This window comes from Oncorhynchus mykiss, chromosome 1 (assembly GCF_057628025.1).
Source record: "Oncorhynchus mykiss isolate SJ-2025 chromosome 1, ASM5762802v1, whole genome shotgun sequence".
In the NCBI taxonomy this organism is placed as follows: Eukaryota; Metazoa; Chordata; class Actinopteri; order Salmoniformes; family Salmonidae; genus Oncorhynchus; species Oncorhynchus mykiss.
The window spans coordinates 90,783,146-90,799,424 of NC_143022.1; the positions used below are offsets into that span (position 1 = coordinate 90,783,146).

General features: G+C 42.7%; 1 protein-coding gene across 1 annotated transcript; it reads left to right on the forward strand.

Annotated features, from left to right (window-relative positions):
• Positions 1–8,502: 8,502 nt before the first annotated feature.
• On the forward strand, positions 8,503–12,014 carry LOC110513354 (E3 ubiquitin-protein ligase TRIM47). Its single transcript, XM_090183982.1, has one exon. It carries the CDS (start codon positions 8,566–8,568, stop codon positions 9,907–9,909), a length of 1,344 nt encoding a protein of 447 aa, XP_090040108.1. The 5' UTR covers positions 8,503–8,565; the 3' UTR covers positions 9,910–12,014.
• Positions 12,015–16,279: the final 4,265 nt, after the last annotated feature.

The window sequence follows — 16,279 nt, forward strand, 5'->3', positions numbered from 1 at the left end:
CAGAGTCAATAAAGATAAGCTGCTCCAGAGTCAATAAAGATAAGCTGCTCCAGAGAGTCAATAAAGATAAGCTGCTCCAGAGTCAATAAAGATAAGCTGCTCCAGTGAGTCAATAAAGATAAGCTGCTCCAGAGAGTTAATAAAGATAAGCTTCTCCAGAGAGTCAATAAAGATAAGCTGCTCCAGAGTCAATAAAGATAAGCTGCTCCAGAGTCAATAAAGATAAGCTGCTCCAGAGAGTCAATAAAGATAAGCTGCTCCAGAGTCAATAAAGATAAGCTGCTCCAGAGTCAATAAAGATAAGCTGCTCCAGAGTCAATAAAGATAAGCTGCTCCAGAGAGTCAATAAAGATAAGCTGCTCCAGAGAGTTAATAAAGATAAGCTGCTCCAGAGAGTCAATAAAGATAAGCTGCTCCAGAGACAATAAAGATAAGCTGCTCCAGAGTCAATAAAGATAAGCTGCTCCAGAGTCAATAAAGATAAGCTGCTCCAGAGAGTCAATAAAGATAAGCTGCTCCAGAGTCAATAAAGATAAGCTGCTCCAGAGAGTCAATAAAGATAAGCTGCTCCAGAGAGTCGATAAAGATAAGCTGCTCCAGAGAGTCGATAAAGATAAGCTGCTCCAGAGAGTCGATAAAGATAAGCTGCTCCAGAGAGTCGATAAAGATAAGCTGCTCCAGAGAGTCAATAAAGATGAGCTGCTCCAGAGAGTCGATAAAGATAAGCTGCTCCAGAGAGTCGATAAAGATAAGCTGCTCCAGAGAGTCGATAAAGATAAGCTGCTCCAGAGAGTCGATAAAGATAAGCTGCTCCAGAGAGTCAATAAAGATGAGCTGCTCCAGAGAGTCGATAAAGATAAGCTGCTCCAGAGAGTCGATAAAGATAAGCTGCTCCAGAGAGTCGATAAAGATGAGCTGCTCCAGAGAGTCGATAAAGATAAGCTGCTCCAGAGAGTCGATAAAGATAAGCTGCTCCAGAGAGTCAATAAAGATATGCTCCAGATAGTCGATAAAGATACTACTAAAGCCTCCGTCCTGTTGGAGTGGATGTTAGTGTCTTCTGATGTCAGAGTGGATGCCATAAATTAGCTGCGTCATTTTATAAACCGCGAGGTGTGTGTGTGTGTGTGAGAGAGAGATCAGACAGGTGTTTGTTTTTGTGTGGGATGTCTAAGTGGGATATGGGGCTGGGATTTTCTCTCTTTAAAAAGTATTGTATGTAGTACACAACAGGTCAGTAGTGTCTGTCTGGAATCTATCAGCGATTAGGAGAACACATGTTCACTCTCTCTGGAGAGGATTGGGACCTCTGCTTTGATTCTGTCTCTCTGGAGAGGATTGGGACCTCTGCTTTGATTCTGTCTCTCTGGAGAGGATTGGGACCTCTGCTTTGATTCTGTCTCACTGGAGAGGAATGGGACCTCTGCTTTGATTCTGTCTCTCTGGAGAGGATTGGGACCTCTGCTTTGATTCTGTCTCACTGGAGAGGAATGGGACCTCTGCTTTGATTCTGTCGCTCTGAAGAGGAATGGGACCTCTGATTTGATTCAGTCTCACTGGAGAGGAATGGGACCTCTGATTTGATTCTCTCTCACTGGAGAGGAATGGTACCTCTGATTTGATTCTGTCGCTCTGGAGAGGAATGGGACCTCTGCTTTGATTCTGTCGCTCTGGAGAGGAATGGGACCTCTGCTTTGATTCTGTCTCACTGGAGAGGAATGGGACCTCTGCTTTGATTCTGTCTCACTGGAGAGGAATGGGACCTCTGCTTTGATTCTGTCTCACTGGAGAGAAATGGGACCTCTGCTTTGATTCAGTCTCACTGGAGAGGAATGGGACCTCTGATTTGATTCAGTCTCACTGGAGAGGAATGGGACCTCTGATTTGATTCAGTCGCTCTGAAGAGGAATGGGACCTCTGATTTGATTCAGTCTCACTGGAGAGGAATGGGACCTCTGATTTGATTCTCTCTCACTGGAGAGGAATGGTACCTCTGATTTGATTCTGTCGCTCTGGAGAGGAATGGGACCTCTGCTTTGATTCTGTCGCTCTGGAGAGGAATGGGACCTCTGCTTTGATTCTGTCTCACTGGAGAGGAATGGGACCTCTGCTTTGATTCTGTCTCACTGGAGAGGAATGGGACCTCTGCTTTGATTCTGTCTCACTGGAGAGAAATGGGACCTCTGCTTTGATTCAGTCGCTCTGAAGAGGAAGGGGACCTCTGATTGGATTTGTGATTAGCTCAAAGCAACCATGTCTACTGGAGAAGATCTTCTCTCATCACGACAATGCTGGAGGTTTAATATCACATCGATCAGCAGAGGATCTGTTATATCTGTCTGATAGATGATCAGCGGGGTATCTGTTATACAGTGCCTTGCGAAAGTATACCGCCCCCTTGAACTTTGCGACCTTTTGCCACATTTCAGGCTTCAAACATAAAGATATAAAACTGTATTTTTTTTGTGAAGAATCAACAACAAGTGGGACACAATCATGAAGTGGAACTACATTTATTGGATATTTCAAACTTCTTTAACAAATCAAAAACTGAAAAATTGGGTGTGCAAAATTATTCAGCCCCTTTACTTTCAGTGCAGCAAACTCTCTCCAGAAGTTCAGTGAGGATCTTTGTTGACCTAAATTACTAATGATGATAAATACAATCCACCTGTGTGTAATCAAGTCTCCATATAAATGCACCTGCACTGTGATAGTCTCAGAGGTCCGTTAAAAGCGCAGAGAGCATCATGAAGAACAAGGAACACACCAGGCAGGTCCGAGATACTGTTGTGAAGAAGTTTAAAGCCGGATTTGGATACAAAAAGATTTCCCAAGCTTTAAACATCCCAAGGAGCACTGTGCAAGCGATAATATTGAAATGGAAGGAGTTTCAGACCACTGCAAATCTACCAAGACCTGGCCGTCCCTCTAAACGTTCAGCTCATACAAGGAGAAGACTGATCAGAGATGCAGTCAAGAGGCCCATGATCACTCTGGATGAACTGCAGAGATCTACAGCTGAGGTGGGAGAATCTGTCCATAGGACAACAATCAGTCGTATATTGCACAAATCTGGCCTTTATGGAAGAGTGGCAAGAAGAAAGCCATTTCTTAAAGATATCCATAAAAAGTGTTGTTTAAAGTTTGCCACAAGCCACCTGGGAGACACACCAAACATGTGGAAGAAGGTGCTCTGGTCAGATGAAACCAAAATTGAACTTTTTGGCAACAATGCAAAACGTTATGTTTGGCGTAAAAGCAACACAGCTCATCACCCTGAACACACCATCCCCACTGTCAAACATGGTGGTGGCAGCATCATGGTTTGGGCCTGCTTTTCTTCAGCAGGGACAGGGAAGATGGTTTAAATTGATGGGAAGATGGATGGAGCCAAATACAGGACCATTCTGGAAGAAAACCTGATGGAGTCTGCAAAAGACCTGAGACTGGGACGGAGATTTGTCTTCCAACAAGACAATGATCCAAAACGTAAAGCAAAATCTACAATGGAATGGTTCAAAAATAAACATATCCAGGTGTTAGAATGGCCAAGTCAAAGTCCAGACCTGAATCCAATCGAGAATCTGTGGAAAGAACTGAAAACTGCTGTTCACAAATGCTCTCCATCCAACCTCACTGAGCTCGAGCTGTTTTGCAAGGAGGAATGGGAAAAAATTTCAGTCTCTCGATGTGCAAAACTGATAGAGACATACCCCAAGCGACTTACAGCTGTAATCGCAGCAAAAGGTGGCGCTACAAAGTATTAACTTAAGGGGGCTGAATAATTTTGCACGCCCAATTTTTCAGTTTTTGATTTGTTAAGAAAGTTTGAAATATCCAATAAATGTCGTTCCACTTCATGATTGTGTCCCACTTGTTGTTGATTCTTCACAAAAAAATACAGTTTTATATCTTTATGTTTGAAGCCTGAAATGTGGCAAAAGGTCGCAAAGTTCAAGGGTGCCGAATACTTTCGCAAGGCACTGTATCTGTCTGATAGAGGATCAGCAGAGGATCTGTTATATCTGTCTGATAGAGGATCAGCAGAGGATCTGTTATATCTGTCTGATAGAGGATCAGCAGATTATCTGTTATATCTGTCTGATAGAGGATCAGCAGGCTATCTGTTATATCTGTCTGATAGAGGATCTGTTATATCTGTCTGATAGATGATCAGCAGAGGATCTGTTATATCTGTCTGATAGAGGATCAGCAGAGTATCTGTTATATCTGTCTGATAGAGGATCAGCAGAGTATCTGTTATATCTGTCTGATAGAGGATCAGCAGAGTATCTGTTATATCTGTCTGTTCAGCAGAGTATCTGTTATATCTGTCTGATAGAGGATCAGCAGAGGATCTGTTATATCTGTCTGATAGAGGATCAGCAGAGTATCTGTTATATCTGTCTGATAGAGGATCAGCAGAGGATCTGTTATATCTGTCTGTTCAGCAGAGTATCTGTTATATCTGTCTGATAGATGATCAGCAGAGTATCTGTTATATCTGTCTGATAGAGGATCAGCAGAGTATCTGTTATATCTGTCTGATAGAGGATCAGCAGAGTATCTGTTATATCTGTCTGATAGAGGATCAGCAGAGTATCTGTTATATCTGTCTGATCAGCAGAGTATCTGTTATATCTGTCTGTTCAGCAGAGTATCTGTTATATCTGTCTGATAGATGATCAGCAGAGTATCTGTTATATCTGTCTGATAGATGATCAGCAGAGGATCTGTTATATCTGTCTGATAGAGGATCAGCAGATTATCTGTTATATCTGTCTGATAGAGGATCAGCAGGCTATCTGTTATATCTGTCTGATAGAGGATCTGTTATATCTGTCTGATAGATGATCAGCGGAGGATCTGTTATATCTGTCTGATAGAGGATCAGCAGAGTATCTGTTATATCTGTCTGATAGAGGATCAGCAGAGGATCTGTTATATCTGTCTGATAGAGGATCAGCAGAGTATCTGTTATATCTGTCTGATAGATGATCAGCAGAGTATCTGTTATATCTGTCTGATAGATGATCAGCAGAGTATCTGTTATATCTGTCTGATAGAGGATCTGTTATATCTGTCTGATAGATGATCAGCAGAGTATCTGTTATATCTGTCTGATAGATGTTCAGCAGAGTATCTGTTATATCTGTCTGATAGATGTTCAGCAGAGTATCTGTTATATCTGTCTGATAGAGGATCAGCAGAGGATCTGTTATATCTGTCTGATAGAGGCTCAGCAGAGTATCTGTTATATCTGTCTGTTCAGCAGAGTATCTGTTATATCTGTCTGATCAGCAGAGTATCTGTTATATCTGTCTGATAGAGGATCTGTTATATCTGTCTGATAGATGATCAGCAGAGGATCTGTTATATCTGTCTGATAGATGATCAGCAGAGTATCTGTTATATCTGTCTGATAGATGATCAGCAGAGTATCTGTTATATCTGTCTGATAGAGGATCAGCAGAGTATCTGTTATATCTGTCTGTTCAGCAGAGTATCTGTTATATCTGTCTGATAGAGGATCAGCAGAGTATCTGTTATATCTGTCTGATAGAGGATCAGCAGAGTATCTGTTATATCTGTCTGATAGATGATCAGCAGAGTATCTGTTATATCTGTCTGATAGATGATCAGCAGAGTATCTGTTATATCTGTCTGTTCAGCAGAGTATCTGTTATATCTGTCTGTTCAGCAGAGTATCTGTTATATCTGTCTGATAGATGATCAGCAGAGGATCTGTTATATCTGTCTGATCAGCAGAGTATCTGTTATATCTGTCTGATAGACGATCAGCAGAGTATCTGTTATATCTGTCTGATCAGCAGAGGATCTGTTATATCTGTCTGATAGAGGATCAGCAGAGGATCTGTTATATCTGTCTGATAGAGGATCAGCAGAGGATCTGTTATATCTGTCTGATAGATGATCAGCAGATTATCTGTTATATCTGTCTGATAGATGTTCAGCAGAGGATCTGTTATATCTGTCTGATAGATGATCAGCAGAGTATCTGTTATATCTGTCTGATAGAGGATCAGCAGAGTATCTGTTATATCTGTCTGATAGATGTTCAGCAGAGTATCTGTTATATCTGTCTGATAGAGGATCAGCAGAGTATCTTATATCTGTCTGATAGAGGATCAGCAGAGGATCTGTTATATCTGTCTGATAGAGGATCAGCAGAGTATCTGTTATATCTGTCTGTTCAGCAGAGTATCTGTTATATCTGTCTGATCAGCAGAGTATCTGTTATATCTGTCTGATAGATGATCAGCAGAGGATCTGTTATATCTGTCTGATCAGCAGAGGATCTGTTATATCTGTCTGATCAGCAGAGGATCTGTTATATCTGTCTGATCAGCAGAGTATCTGTTATATCTGTCTGATAGAGGATCTGTTATATCTGTCTGATAGAGGATCAGCAGAGTATCTGTTATATCTGTCTGATAGATGATCAGCAGAGTATCTGTTATATCTGTCTGATAGAGGATCAGCAGAGTATCTGTTATATCTGTCTGATCAGCAGAGTATCTGTTATATCTGTCTGATAGAGGATCAGCAGAGTATCTGTTATATCTGTCTGATCAGCAGAGTATCTGTTATATCTGTCTGATAGATGATCAGCAGAGGATCTGTTATATCTGTCTGTTCAGCAGAGGATCTGTTATATCTGTCTGATAGAGGATCTGTTATATCTGTCTGATAGATGATCAGCAGAGTATCTGTTATATCTGTCTGATAGAGGATCAGCAGAGTATCTGTTATATCTGTCTGTTCAGCAGAGTATCTGTTATATCTGTCTGATAGAGGATCAGCAGAGGATCTGTTATATCTGTCTGATAGATGATCAGCAGAGTATCTGTTATATCTGTCTGATAGAGGATCAGCAGACTATCTGTTATATCTGTCTGATAGATGTTCAGCAGAGGATCTGTTATATCTGTCTGATAGAGGATCAGCAGAGGATCTGTTATATCTGTCTGATAGAGGATCAGCAGAGTATCTGTTATATCTGTCTGATAGAGGATCAGCAGACTATCTGTTATATCTGTCTGATAGAGGATCTGTTATATCTGTCTGATAGATGATCAGCAGAGTATCTGTTATATCTGTCTGATCAGCAGAGTATCTGTTATATCTGTCTGATAGATGATCAGCAGAGTATCTGTTATATCTGTCTGATAGAGGATCAGCAGAGTATCTGTTATATCTGTCTGATAGAGGATCAGCAGAGGATCTGTTATATCTGTCTGTTCAGCAGAGTATCTGTTATATCTGTCTGATAGAGGATCAGCAGAGTATCTGTTATATCTGTCTGATAGAGGATCAGCAGAGTATCTGTTATATCTGTCTGATAGAGGATCAGCAGAGTATCTGTTATATCTGTCTGATAGATGATCAGCAGAGGATCTGTTATATCTGTCTGATAGAGGATCAGCAGAGTATCTGTTATATCTGTCTGATAGAGGATCAGCAGAGGATCTGTTATATCTGTCTGATAGAGGATCAGCAGAGTATCTGTTATATCTGTCTGATAGATGATCAGCAGAGTATCTGTTATATCTGTCTGATAGAGGATCAGCAGAGTATCTGTTATATCTGTCTGATAGAGGATCAGCAGAGTATCTGTTATATCTGTCTGATAGAGGATCAGCAGGCTATCTGTTATATCTGTCTGATAGATGTTCAGCAGAGGATCTGTTATATCTGTCTGATAGAGGATCAGCAGAGGATCTGTTATATCTGTCTGATAGATGATCAGCAGAGGATCTGTTATATCTGTCTGTTCAGCAGAGTATCTGTTATATCTGTCTGATCAGCAGAGTATCTGTTATATCTGTCTGATAGATGATCAGCAGAGTATCTGTTATATCTGTCTGATAGAGGATCAGCAGAGGATCTGTTATATCTGTCTGTTCAGCAGAGTATCTGTTATATCTGTCTGATCAGCAGAGTATCTGTTATATCTGTCTGATAGATGATCAGCAGGGTATCTGTTATATCTGTCTGATAGAGGATCAGCAGAGTATCTGTTATATCTGTCTGTTCAGCAGAGTATCTGTTATATCTGTCTGATAGAGGATCAGCAGAGTATCTGTTATATCTGTCTGATAGATGATCAGCAGAGTATCTGTTATATCTGTCTGATAGATGATCAGCAGAGGATCTGTTATATCTGTCTGATAGAGGATCAGCAGAGTATCTGTTATATCTGTCTGATAGAGGATCAGCAGGGTATCTGTTATATCTGTCTGATAGAGGATCAGCAGAGTATCTGTTATATCTGTCTGATAGAGGATCAGCAGAATATCTGTTATATCTGTCTGATAGATCAACATAAAGACCATGATGATCCAGTCTCAGCCAGAGCAGAAAGGACTGAGAAACATGGATGCAGGATATCTCAATGTGTCCCCTGCAGGCAACGATTTGCACACGGCACACACACAGAACCAGGAAGTTTCGTATTACTCTGTGCAGAGGAAGAGGAGTGGCCTCCACAAAACAAGGAAATCGAAAGTTATCTCTGATACTCCTCTGCGCCGTTTGTTAATGAGTGTCAAAATGGCAGAGGCATTTTTTGAAGATCGGGATTCATTTAGCTGTTCAATCTGCTTGGATATACTGAAGGATCCGGTGACTACTTCCTGTGGACACAGCTACTGTATGTGCTGTATTGAGGGCTGCTGGGATCAGGACGATCTGAAAGGTGTTTACAGCTGCCCAGAGTGCCGACAGACCTTTGTCCAAAGGCCTGTTCTGAACAGAAACACGTTGCTGGCTAAAGTGGTGGAGAAACTGAAACATACTGCTCTTCATGCTGCTCCTCCTGCTGCTCCTCCTGCTGCTCCTCATGCTGCTCCTCATGCTGCTCCTCATGCTGCTCCTCATGCTGCTCCTCATGCTGCCCCTCATGCTGCTCCTCCTGCTCACTGTTATGCTGGACCTGGAGATGTGGAGTGTGATTTCTGCACTGGGAGAAAACACAAAGCCCTCATGTCCTGTCTGGCGTGTCTGGTCTCTTACTGTGAGACTCACCTCCAGCCTCACTATAATTTCCCTGCCTTAAAGAAGCACATGCTGGTCAAAGCCTCCACACAACTACAGGAGAAGATCTGCTCTCAACATGACAAACTGCTGGAGGTTTACTGTCGTACCGATCAGCAGTGTATCTGTTATCTGTGTACCATGGATGAACATAAAGGCCATGATACAGTCTCAGCTGCAGCAGAGAGGACTGAGAAACAGAAGCAGGTGGGGGAGAAACAACAGAAATCCCAGCAGAGAATCCAGGAGAGAGAGAAGGAGATGCAGGAGCTGAGACGGGCTGTGGACTCTCTGAAGCTCTCTGCACAGGCAGCCGTGGACGACAGCGAGAGGATCTTTGCTGAGCTTATCCGCACCATGGAGACAAGGTGCTCTGAGGTGAAGGAGCTGATCAGAGACCAGGAGAAGGCTGAAGTGAGTCAGGCTGAAGGCCTCCTGGAGCGACTGGAGCAGGAGGTGGCTGAGCTGAGGAGGAGAGATGCTGAGCTGGTGCAGTTCTCTCACACAGAGGACAACATCCACTTCCTCCAGAGGTTTAAAGACCACAGTGCCCCCCCTGTTTCTGAAGAGATGCCTGCCGTCATCCTTAACCAAAGTCGTGATTTTAAGACGGTGATGACCTCTGACCTCCAGGAAAAGCTGATGCTCTGCTGTAAGGAGGGAGTAGTGGAGATATCAACAGCAGTGAAAGCTGTCCACATACTGCAGTCAGCAGAGCCAAGCACCCAAGCAGCAGCATCTGTCGCACAATATCACGGGAAGTATTATCAAAAATACTCTTTCAAGAATATATGTGTTCATTGTCGCAAGACAAAAATGTGGCATGGCCCCATGGGTAAATGTTTATAGTTTAATTAAGGAGTGATAATACTATCCTCATCTTGTAGATAAACTATGTGCCAGGAGAGAGTGTGTGTGTTTGTTGTGTGTCACAGTTCAACTTTTACTTTTACTTCACTACATTCCTAGATAAGTTAACGTACTGTTTACTCCACTGACACCCAAAAATACTAGTTTTAGAATGCTTAGCAGGACCGGAACATTATCCAATTCACGCCCTTATCAAGAGAACATCCCTGGTCATCCCTACTGCCTCTGATCTGATGGACTCAATAAACAGAGAACATCCCTGGTCTTCCCTACTGCCTCTGATCTGGAAGACTCACTAAACAGAGAACATCCCTGGTCTTCCCTACTGCCTCTGATCTGGCGGACTCACTAAACAGAGAACATCCCTGGTCTTCCCTACTGCCTCTGATCTGGTGGACTCACTAAACAGAGAACATCCCTGGTCACCCCTACTGCCTCTGATCTGGTGGACTCAATAAACAGAGAACATCCCTGGTCTTCCCTACTGCCTCTGATCTGGTGGACTCACTAAACAGAGTACATCCCTGGTCATCCCTACTGCCTCTGATCTGATGGACTCAATAAACAGAGAACATCCCTGGTCACCCCTACTGCCTCTGATCTGGTGGACTCAATAAACAGAGAACATCCCTGGTCTTCCCTACTGCCTCTGATCTGGCGGACTCACTAAACAGAGAACATCCCTGGTCACCCCTACTGCCTCTGATCTGGTGGACTCAATAAACAGAGAACATCCCTGGTCTTCCCTACTGCCTCTGATCTGGCGGACTCACTAAACAGAGAACATCCCTGGTCATCCCTACTGCCTCTGATCTGGCGGACTCACTAAACAGAGAACATCCCTGGTCATCCCTACTGCCTCTGATCTGGCGGACTCAATAAACACAAATGCTTCATTTGTAAATGATGTCTGAGTGTTGGAGTGTGACCCTGGCTATCTGTAAATAAAAATAAATAACATAAAAAATGGTGCCGTCTGGTTTGCTTTAAATAAGTAATTTGAAATTATTTATACTTTTTTGATACTTCAGTATATTTAAAACCAAATACTTGTAGACTTTTACTGGATGACATTTACTTCAGTCATTTCCTATTAAGGATCTTTACTTTTACTCAAATATTGTAAAGGTTTTCCTCCTCCTCTTCTGATGAGCTGTAGGCAAAGGACGGAGAGACAGCCTGGTGCGGGGGGCTGCCACTGGAGGGCTGGTGCGTGGAGGTGACACGTGCAGGCGCACTGGAGCTCTTGAGCAACGAGCCTGCCCAACCTCACCTAGTTGAATGCTCCCGGTCGCCATGCCAGTGCGACGAGGTGGAATAGCCCGCACTGTTACGTTCCCCAGTTTATGTGTTGTAGTTTGTGTATTTGCATGTGTTTATTTCAGGAAATGGCTTCCTGAAATCCCTCAAGCAGCTGATTGGTCGACTCCATGGCTAAGTGGAGAGCTGACCCCGCCCCCTCGTCAAGACACAGCTGTCTCCAATTACCCATTCCTTCTGAAGCTATATATAAAGCCAATGTTCTGTTCAGGAGAGAGATTTTGCTGGAGGTTGATATTGCTGAGGATCATTGATGGGAGGTCATTGCAGAGAGATTTTTGCTGGGAGGTCATTGCAGAGAGATTGAATGTGAGAGAGGTCATTGCTGAGAGAGAAGGCTGATGGCTGTGGATAATTTACTATGTTGGTTGTTGGTAGCAGCTGGTATGTTCTGTGAGTTTGTTGCTCAGGTAGAGCTTATTTGATGTCCTTTGTTTCTTAGTTTGTTTGAGCAATTATTTGTTCTCCTGTTTCATTTGTTCCCAGGGGGGGAAGGGGAAGGCTCCTAGGGAGTGTTTAGGCAAGAGGCCCGCGGGCATACATATACCCGTAGTATATTCATTGTCTAGGCACACTAGGTAAGACCTGGTCGGACCACCCCCTGTATTTTGGTTAGGGCACCAGGTGGTGCTAAATTAGGTAAGTAGTGGGTAGGCAGGTAAGATAGGAGAGGGGGCTTTGAGATTTACCTTCTTTGCTTTGGTTCCGTCCAGCCCCTTTCCCCCATATTTCCGTGTAAAGGAATAAAGTCCTTGTAAACGGTACCACATTCTGTCTGTTGTCATCCTTACTCACGCCCACAGTCCATACCTCTTTTACTTCACGGAGAGTTGAGTTATAGCAGGGTGTTGCGTTCCCTCTTCATAGAGGCGTGCGTAACACACACTGGGCTGTGATGGTGAACCGGGGACACCATGCGTAAGGCTTCATGGCACCTGGCTCGATGCCCATTCTAGCCCGGCCGATACGAGGAGCTGGAATGTACCGCACCGGGCTATACACACGCACTGGGGAAACTGTGCGCTCCACCGCATAACACGGTGCCTGCCTGGTCCCTCTCTCTCTCCGGTAAGCACAGGAAGTTGGCGCAGGTCTCCTACCTGGCTTCACCACACTCCCTGTGTGCCCCCGCCCAAGACATTTTTGGGGCTGTCTCTCGGGCTTCCAGCCGCTCTGCCGTGCTAGCTCCTCATAATGGCGCCTCCCTGCTTTCGCTGCCTCCAGCTCCGCTTTGGGACGGCGATAGTCCAGGGTCCTTCGCCGTCCAGAATCTCCTCCCAAGTCCATCTCTCCAGGTATCGCTGCCTCTCCTGCTGCTGCTGCTGTCTGTTACCACGCCGCTTGGTCCTTGGTTGGTGGGTGTTTCTGTAAAGGTTTTCCTCCTCCTCTTCTGAGGAGGAGTAGCAAGAAGGATCGGAGGACCAATGCGCAGCGTGGTAAGTGACCATATCGTTTATTTAAAAAAACATAAACTGAACACTAAGAATTCAAAACGATAAACGTGAACAAACCGAAACCGTACCGTACGGAAACAAACACCCACAAAACAACAGTGAAACCAAGGCTACCTAAGTATGATTCTCAATCAAAGACAACTAACAACACCTGCCTCTGATTGAGAACCATACTAGGCCAAACACAGAAATAGAAACACAAAACATAGACTGCCCACCCCAACTCACGCCCTGACCATACTAAATAAAGACAAAACAAAGGAAATAAAGGTCAGAACGTGACACATATGACAATTGGGTACTTTTCCCACCAATAGTGTTGTGTTTTTGCTGACCAACTGCTTGGGCAGGCCTTATTTCCACTGACCAGTGCTTATCTTTATGTTCCCAGGACTCTGCACACACACTGCCCTGTTCCTGCCACGGCTCAGGCCATTAACAGTGTAGGTTTACCGGATCACTGGCTCTGCATTACCTTGTGACTGCAGTATAACTGCCTTCAGCCTGCGGAGATTCTCAAAGACCTTGAGTCGTCAGAGTGGAAATAGATTTCTGCAGAATGTTGACTGTGGACATGGACTGTGTTCAGAAGGACTCAATTGTGTGCAGCTATCTCAGGTACTGCATCTCAGTGCAAGAGGCGTCGCTACAGTCCCTGGTTCGAATCCGTGATTTGGAGTCGCACAATTGGCCCAGCGTCATCCGGGTTTGGCTGAGGTAGATTGTCAGTGTAAATAAGAATTTGTTCTTAACTGACTTGCCTGGTTACATAAAGGTTAAATAAAAACAAATAAAAACATATCTCAAAGACTGTTGAACGGTTTCTACTGTAGAGGATAATGGTGTTGTTGAGTACAAACCGGCAAGTAACGAAGCAAACACTTTAGAAAAAATTTAAAATACGTAACCACCAGGGAAGACCAACAGATGTCCCAGAAAACCACTAATGTGAAGGAAAGAGTTGGAGAATGAAAGACCAACAGATGTCCCAGAAAACCACTAATGTGAAGGAAAGAGTTGGAGAATGAAAGACCAACAGATGTCCCAGAAAACCACTAATGTGAAGGAAAGAGTTGGAGAATGAAAGACCAACAGATGTCCCAGAAAACCACTAATGTGAAGGAAAGAGTTGAATGAGAATAAAAGAGCAGTACAGATGCTGTATGCTGTACTTTATTGTAATAAGAGTGAACCTCTGGGTTCAATGAAAGGTGTGTTGTCGACAAGCACGCTGAAAATGTGCCTTTTAAAAGGCAATTTCCCTGACGTTCACAGAGATCGCAAACACTACGGATGTTGGCTCAAGGGTAAATTACCTTAAAGTCTAAATTCCCATAGTAGTCCTGTAAAACGGTTAAACACAGACAAGAGGCTTGAGCTAATTTCATATTGCACTTTATTCAGCTCGAGAACAGCTGCAGCTGGGACTCCCTTTCAGTCTCAGGACAACACTCGTACTGCTTTCAGACTCCCGTTCTGCAGACAGTAGGCCCCTCAGACGTTGAGTTGTCATTCAACCGTCTGATAGCAGGGACTTGATTCAATCCGTTGTGCTGAAGATCTGCGCTACAGCGCAATAGAAATGTAAAGGCAACGTTAGCGGGTTTAGCGGAGACCGCATTCACCGTTTCCTCATTTTAAATCGCGCTATAACGCTGAACTTCAGTGATATGAGATGAATCCAGCCCTAGGTCTGTGTGTCATCAACTCTACTACAGTAGGTCTCTGTGTGTCATCAACTCTACTACAGTAGGTCTCTGTGTGTCATCAACTCTCCTACAGTAGGGCTCTGTGTGTCATCAACTCTCCTAGGATGGAGAGAGGGATGGAGAGAGGGATGGAGAGAGGGATAGAGAGAGGGATAGAGAGAGGGATAGAGAGAGGGATAGAGAGAGGGATATAGAGAGGGATGGAGAGAGGGATGGAGAGAGGGATGGAGGGAGGGATGGAGGGAGGGATAGAGAGAGGGATATAGAGAGGGATATAGAGAGGGATATAGAGAGGGATATAGAGAGGGATATAGAGAGGGATATAGAGAGGGATGGAGAGAGGGATTGAGAGAGGGATGGAGGGAGGGATGGAGGGAGGGATAGATAGAGGGATGGAGGGAGGGATGGAGGGAGGGATAGATAGAGGGATAGAGAGACAGTAAGGTACAAGTGGAATAAGATTACAGTGAAATAATAATTTTGATGTAAAAAAAAAAACTTTTTAAAAAGACAAACTCCTTCAAAATATTTTCTGATAAAAATAACAATGACAAGTATTTCATAATATTGTTGACTGGTATTCCTTCGATATTGTTGTGGACGTTATATAATATTGTTGACTGGTATTCCTTCGATATTGTTGTGGACATTATATAATAATGTTGACTGGTATTCCTTCGATATTGTTGTGGACGTTATATAATATTGTTGACTGGTATTCCTTCGATATTGTTGTGGACATTATATAATAATGTTGACTGGTATTCCTTCGATATTGTTGTGGACATGATATAATAATGTTGACTGGTATTCCTTCGATATTGTTGTGGACATTATATAATATTGTTGACTGGTATTCCTTCGATATTGTTGTGGACATTATATAATATTGTTGTGGACGTTATATAATAATGTTGACTGGTATTCCTTCGATATTGTTGTGGACATGATATAATATTGTTGACTGGTATTCCTTCGATATTGTTGTGGACATTATATAATATTGTTGTGGACGTTATATAATATTGTTGTGGACGTTATATAATATTGTTGTGGACATTATATAATATTGTTGTGGACATGATATAATATTGTTGACTGGTATTCCTTCGATATTGTTGTGGACATTATATAATATTGTTGTGGACGTTATATAATATTGTTGACTGGTATTCCTTCGATATTGTTGTGGACATTATATAATATTGTTGACTGGTATTCCTTCGATATTGTTGTGGACATTATATAATAATGTTGACTGGTATTCCTTCGATATTGTTGTGGACATTATATAATATTGTTGTGGACATTATATAATATTGTTGACTGGTATTCCTTCGATATTGTTGTGGACATTATATAATAATGTTGACTGGTATTCCTTCGATATTGTTGTGGACATGATATAATAATGTTGACTGGTATTCCTTCGATATTGTTGTGGACATTATATAATATTGTTGACTGGTATTCCTTCGATATTGTTGTGGACATGATATAATAATGTTGACTGGTATTCCTTCGATATTGTTGTGGACGTTATATAATAATGTTGACTGGTATTCCTTCGATATTGTTGTGGACATGATATAATAATGTTGACTGGTATTCCTTCGATATTGTTGTGGACATGATATAATAATGTTGACTGGTATTCCTTCGATATTGTTGTGGACATTATATAATAATGTTGACTGGTATTCCTTCGATATTGTTGTGGACATGATATAATAATGTTGACTGGTATTCCTTCGATATTGTTGTGGACATGATATAATAATGTTGACTGGTATTCCTTCGATATTGTTGTGGACATTATATAATATTGTTGACTGGTATTCCTTCGATATTGTTGTGGACATTATA

Excerpts from the sequence above, each read along its gene's own strand:
- LOC110513354 (XM_090183982.1), top strand. The coding sequence starts at position 8,566 with ATGAGTGTCAAAATGGCAGAGGCATTTTTTGAAGATCGGGATTCATTT.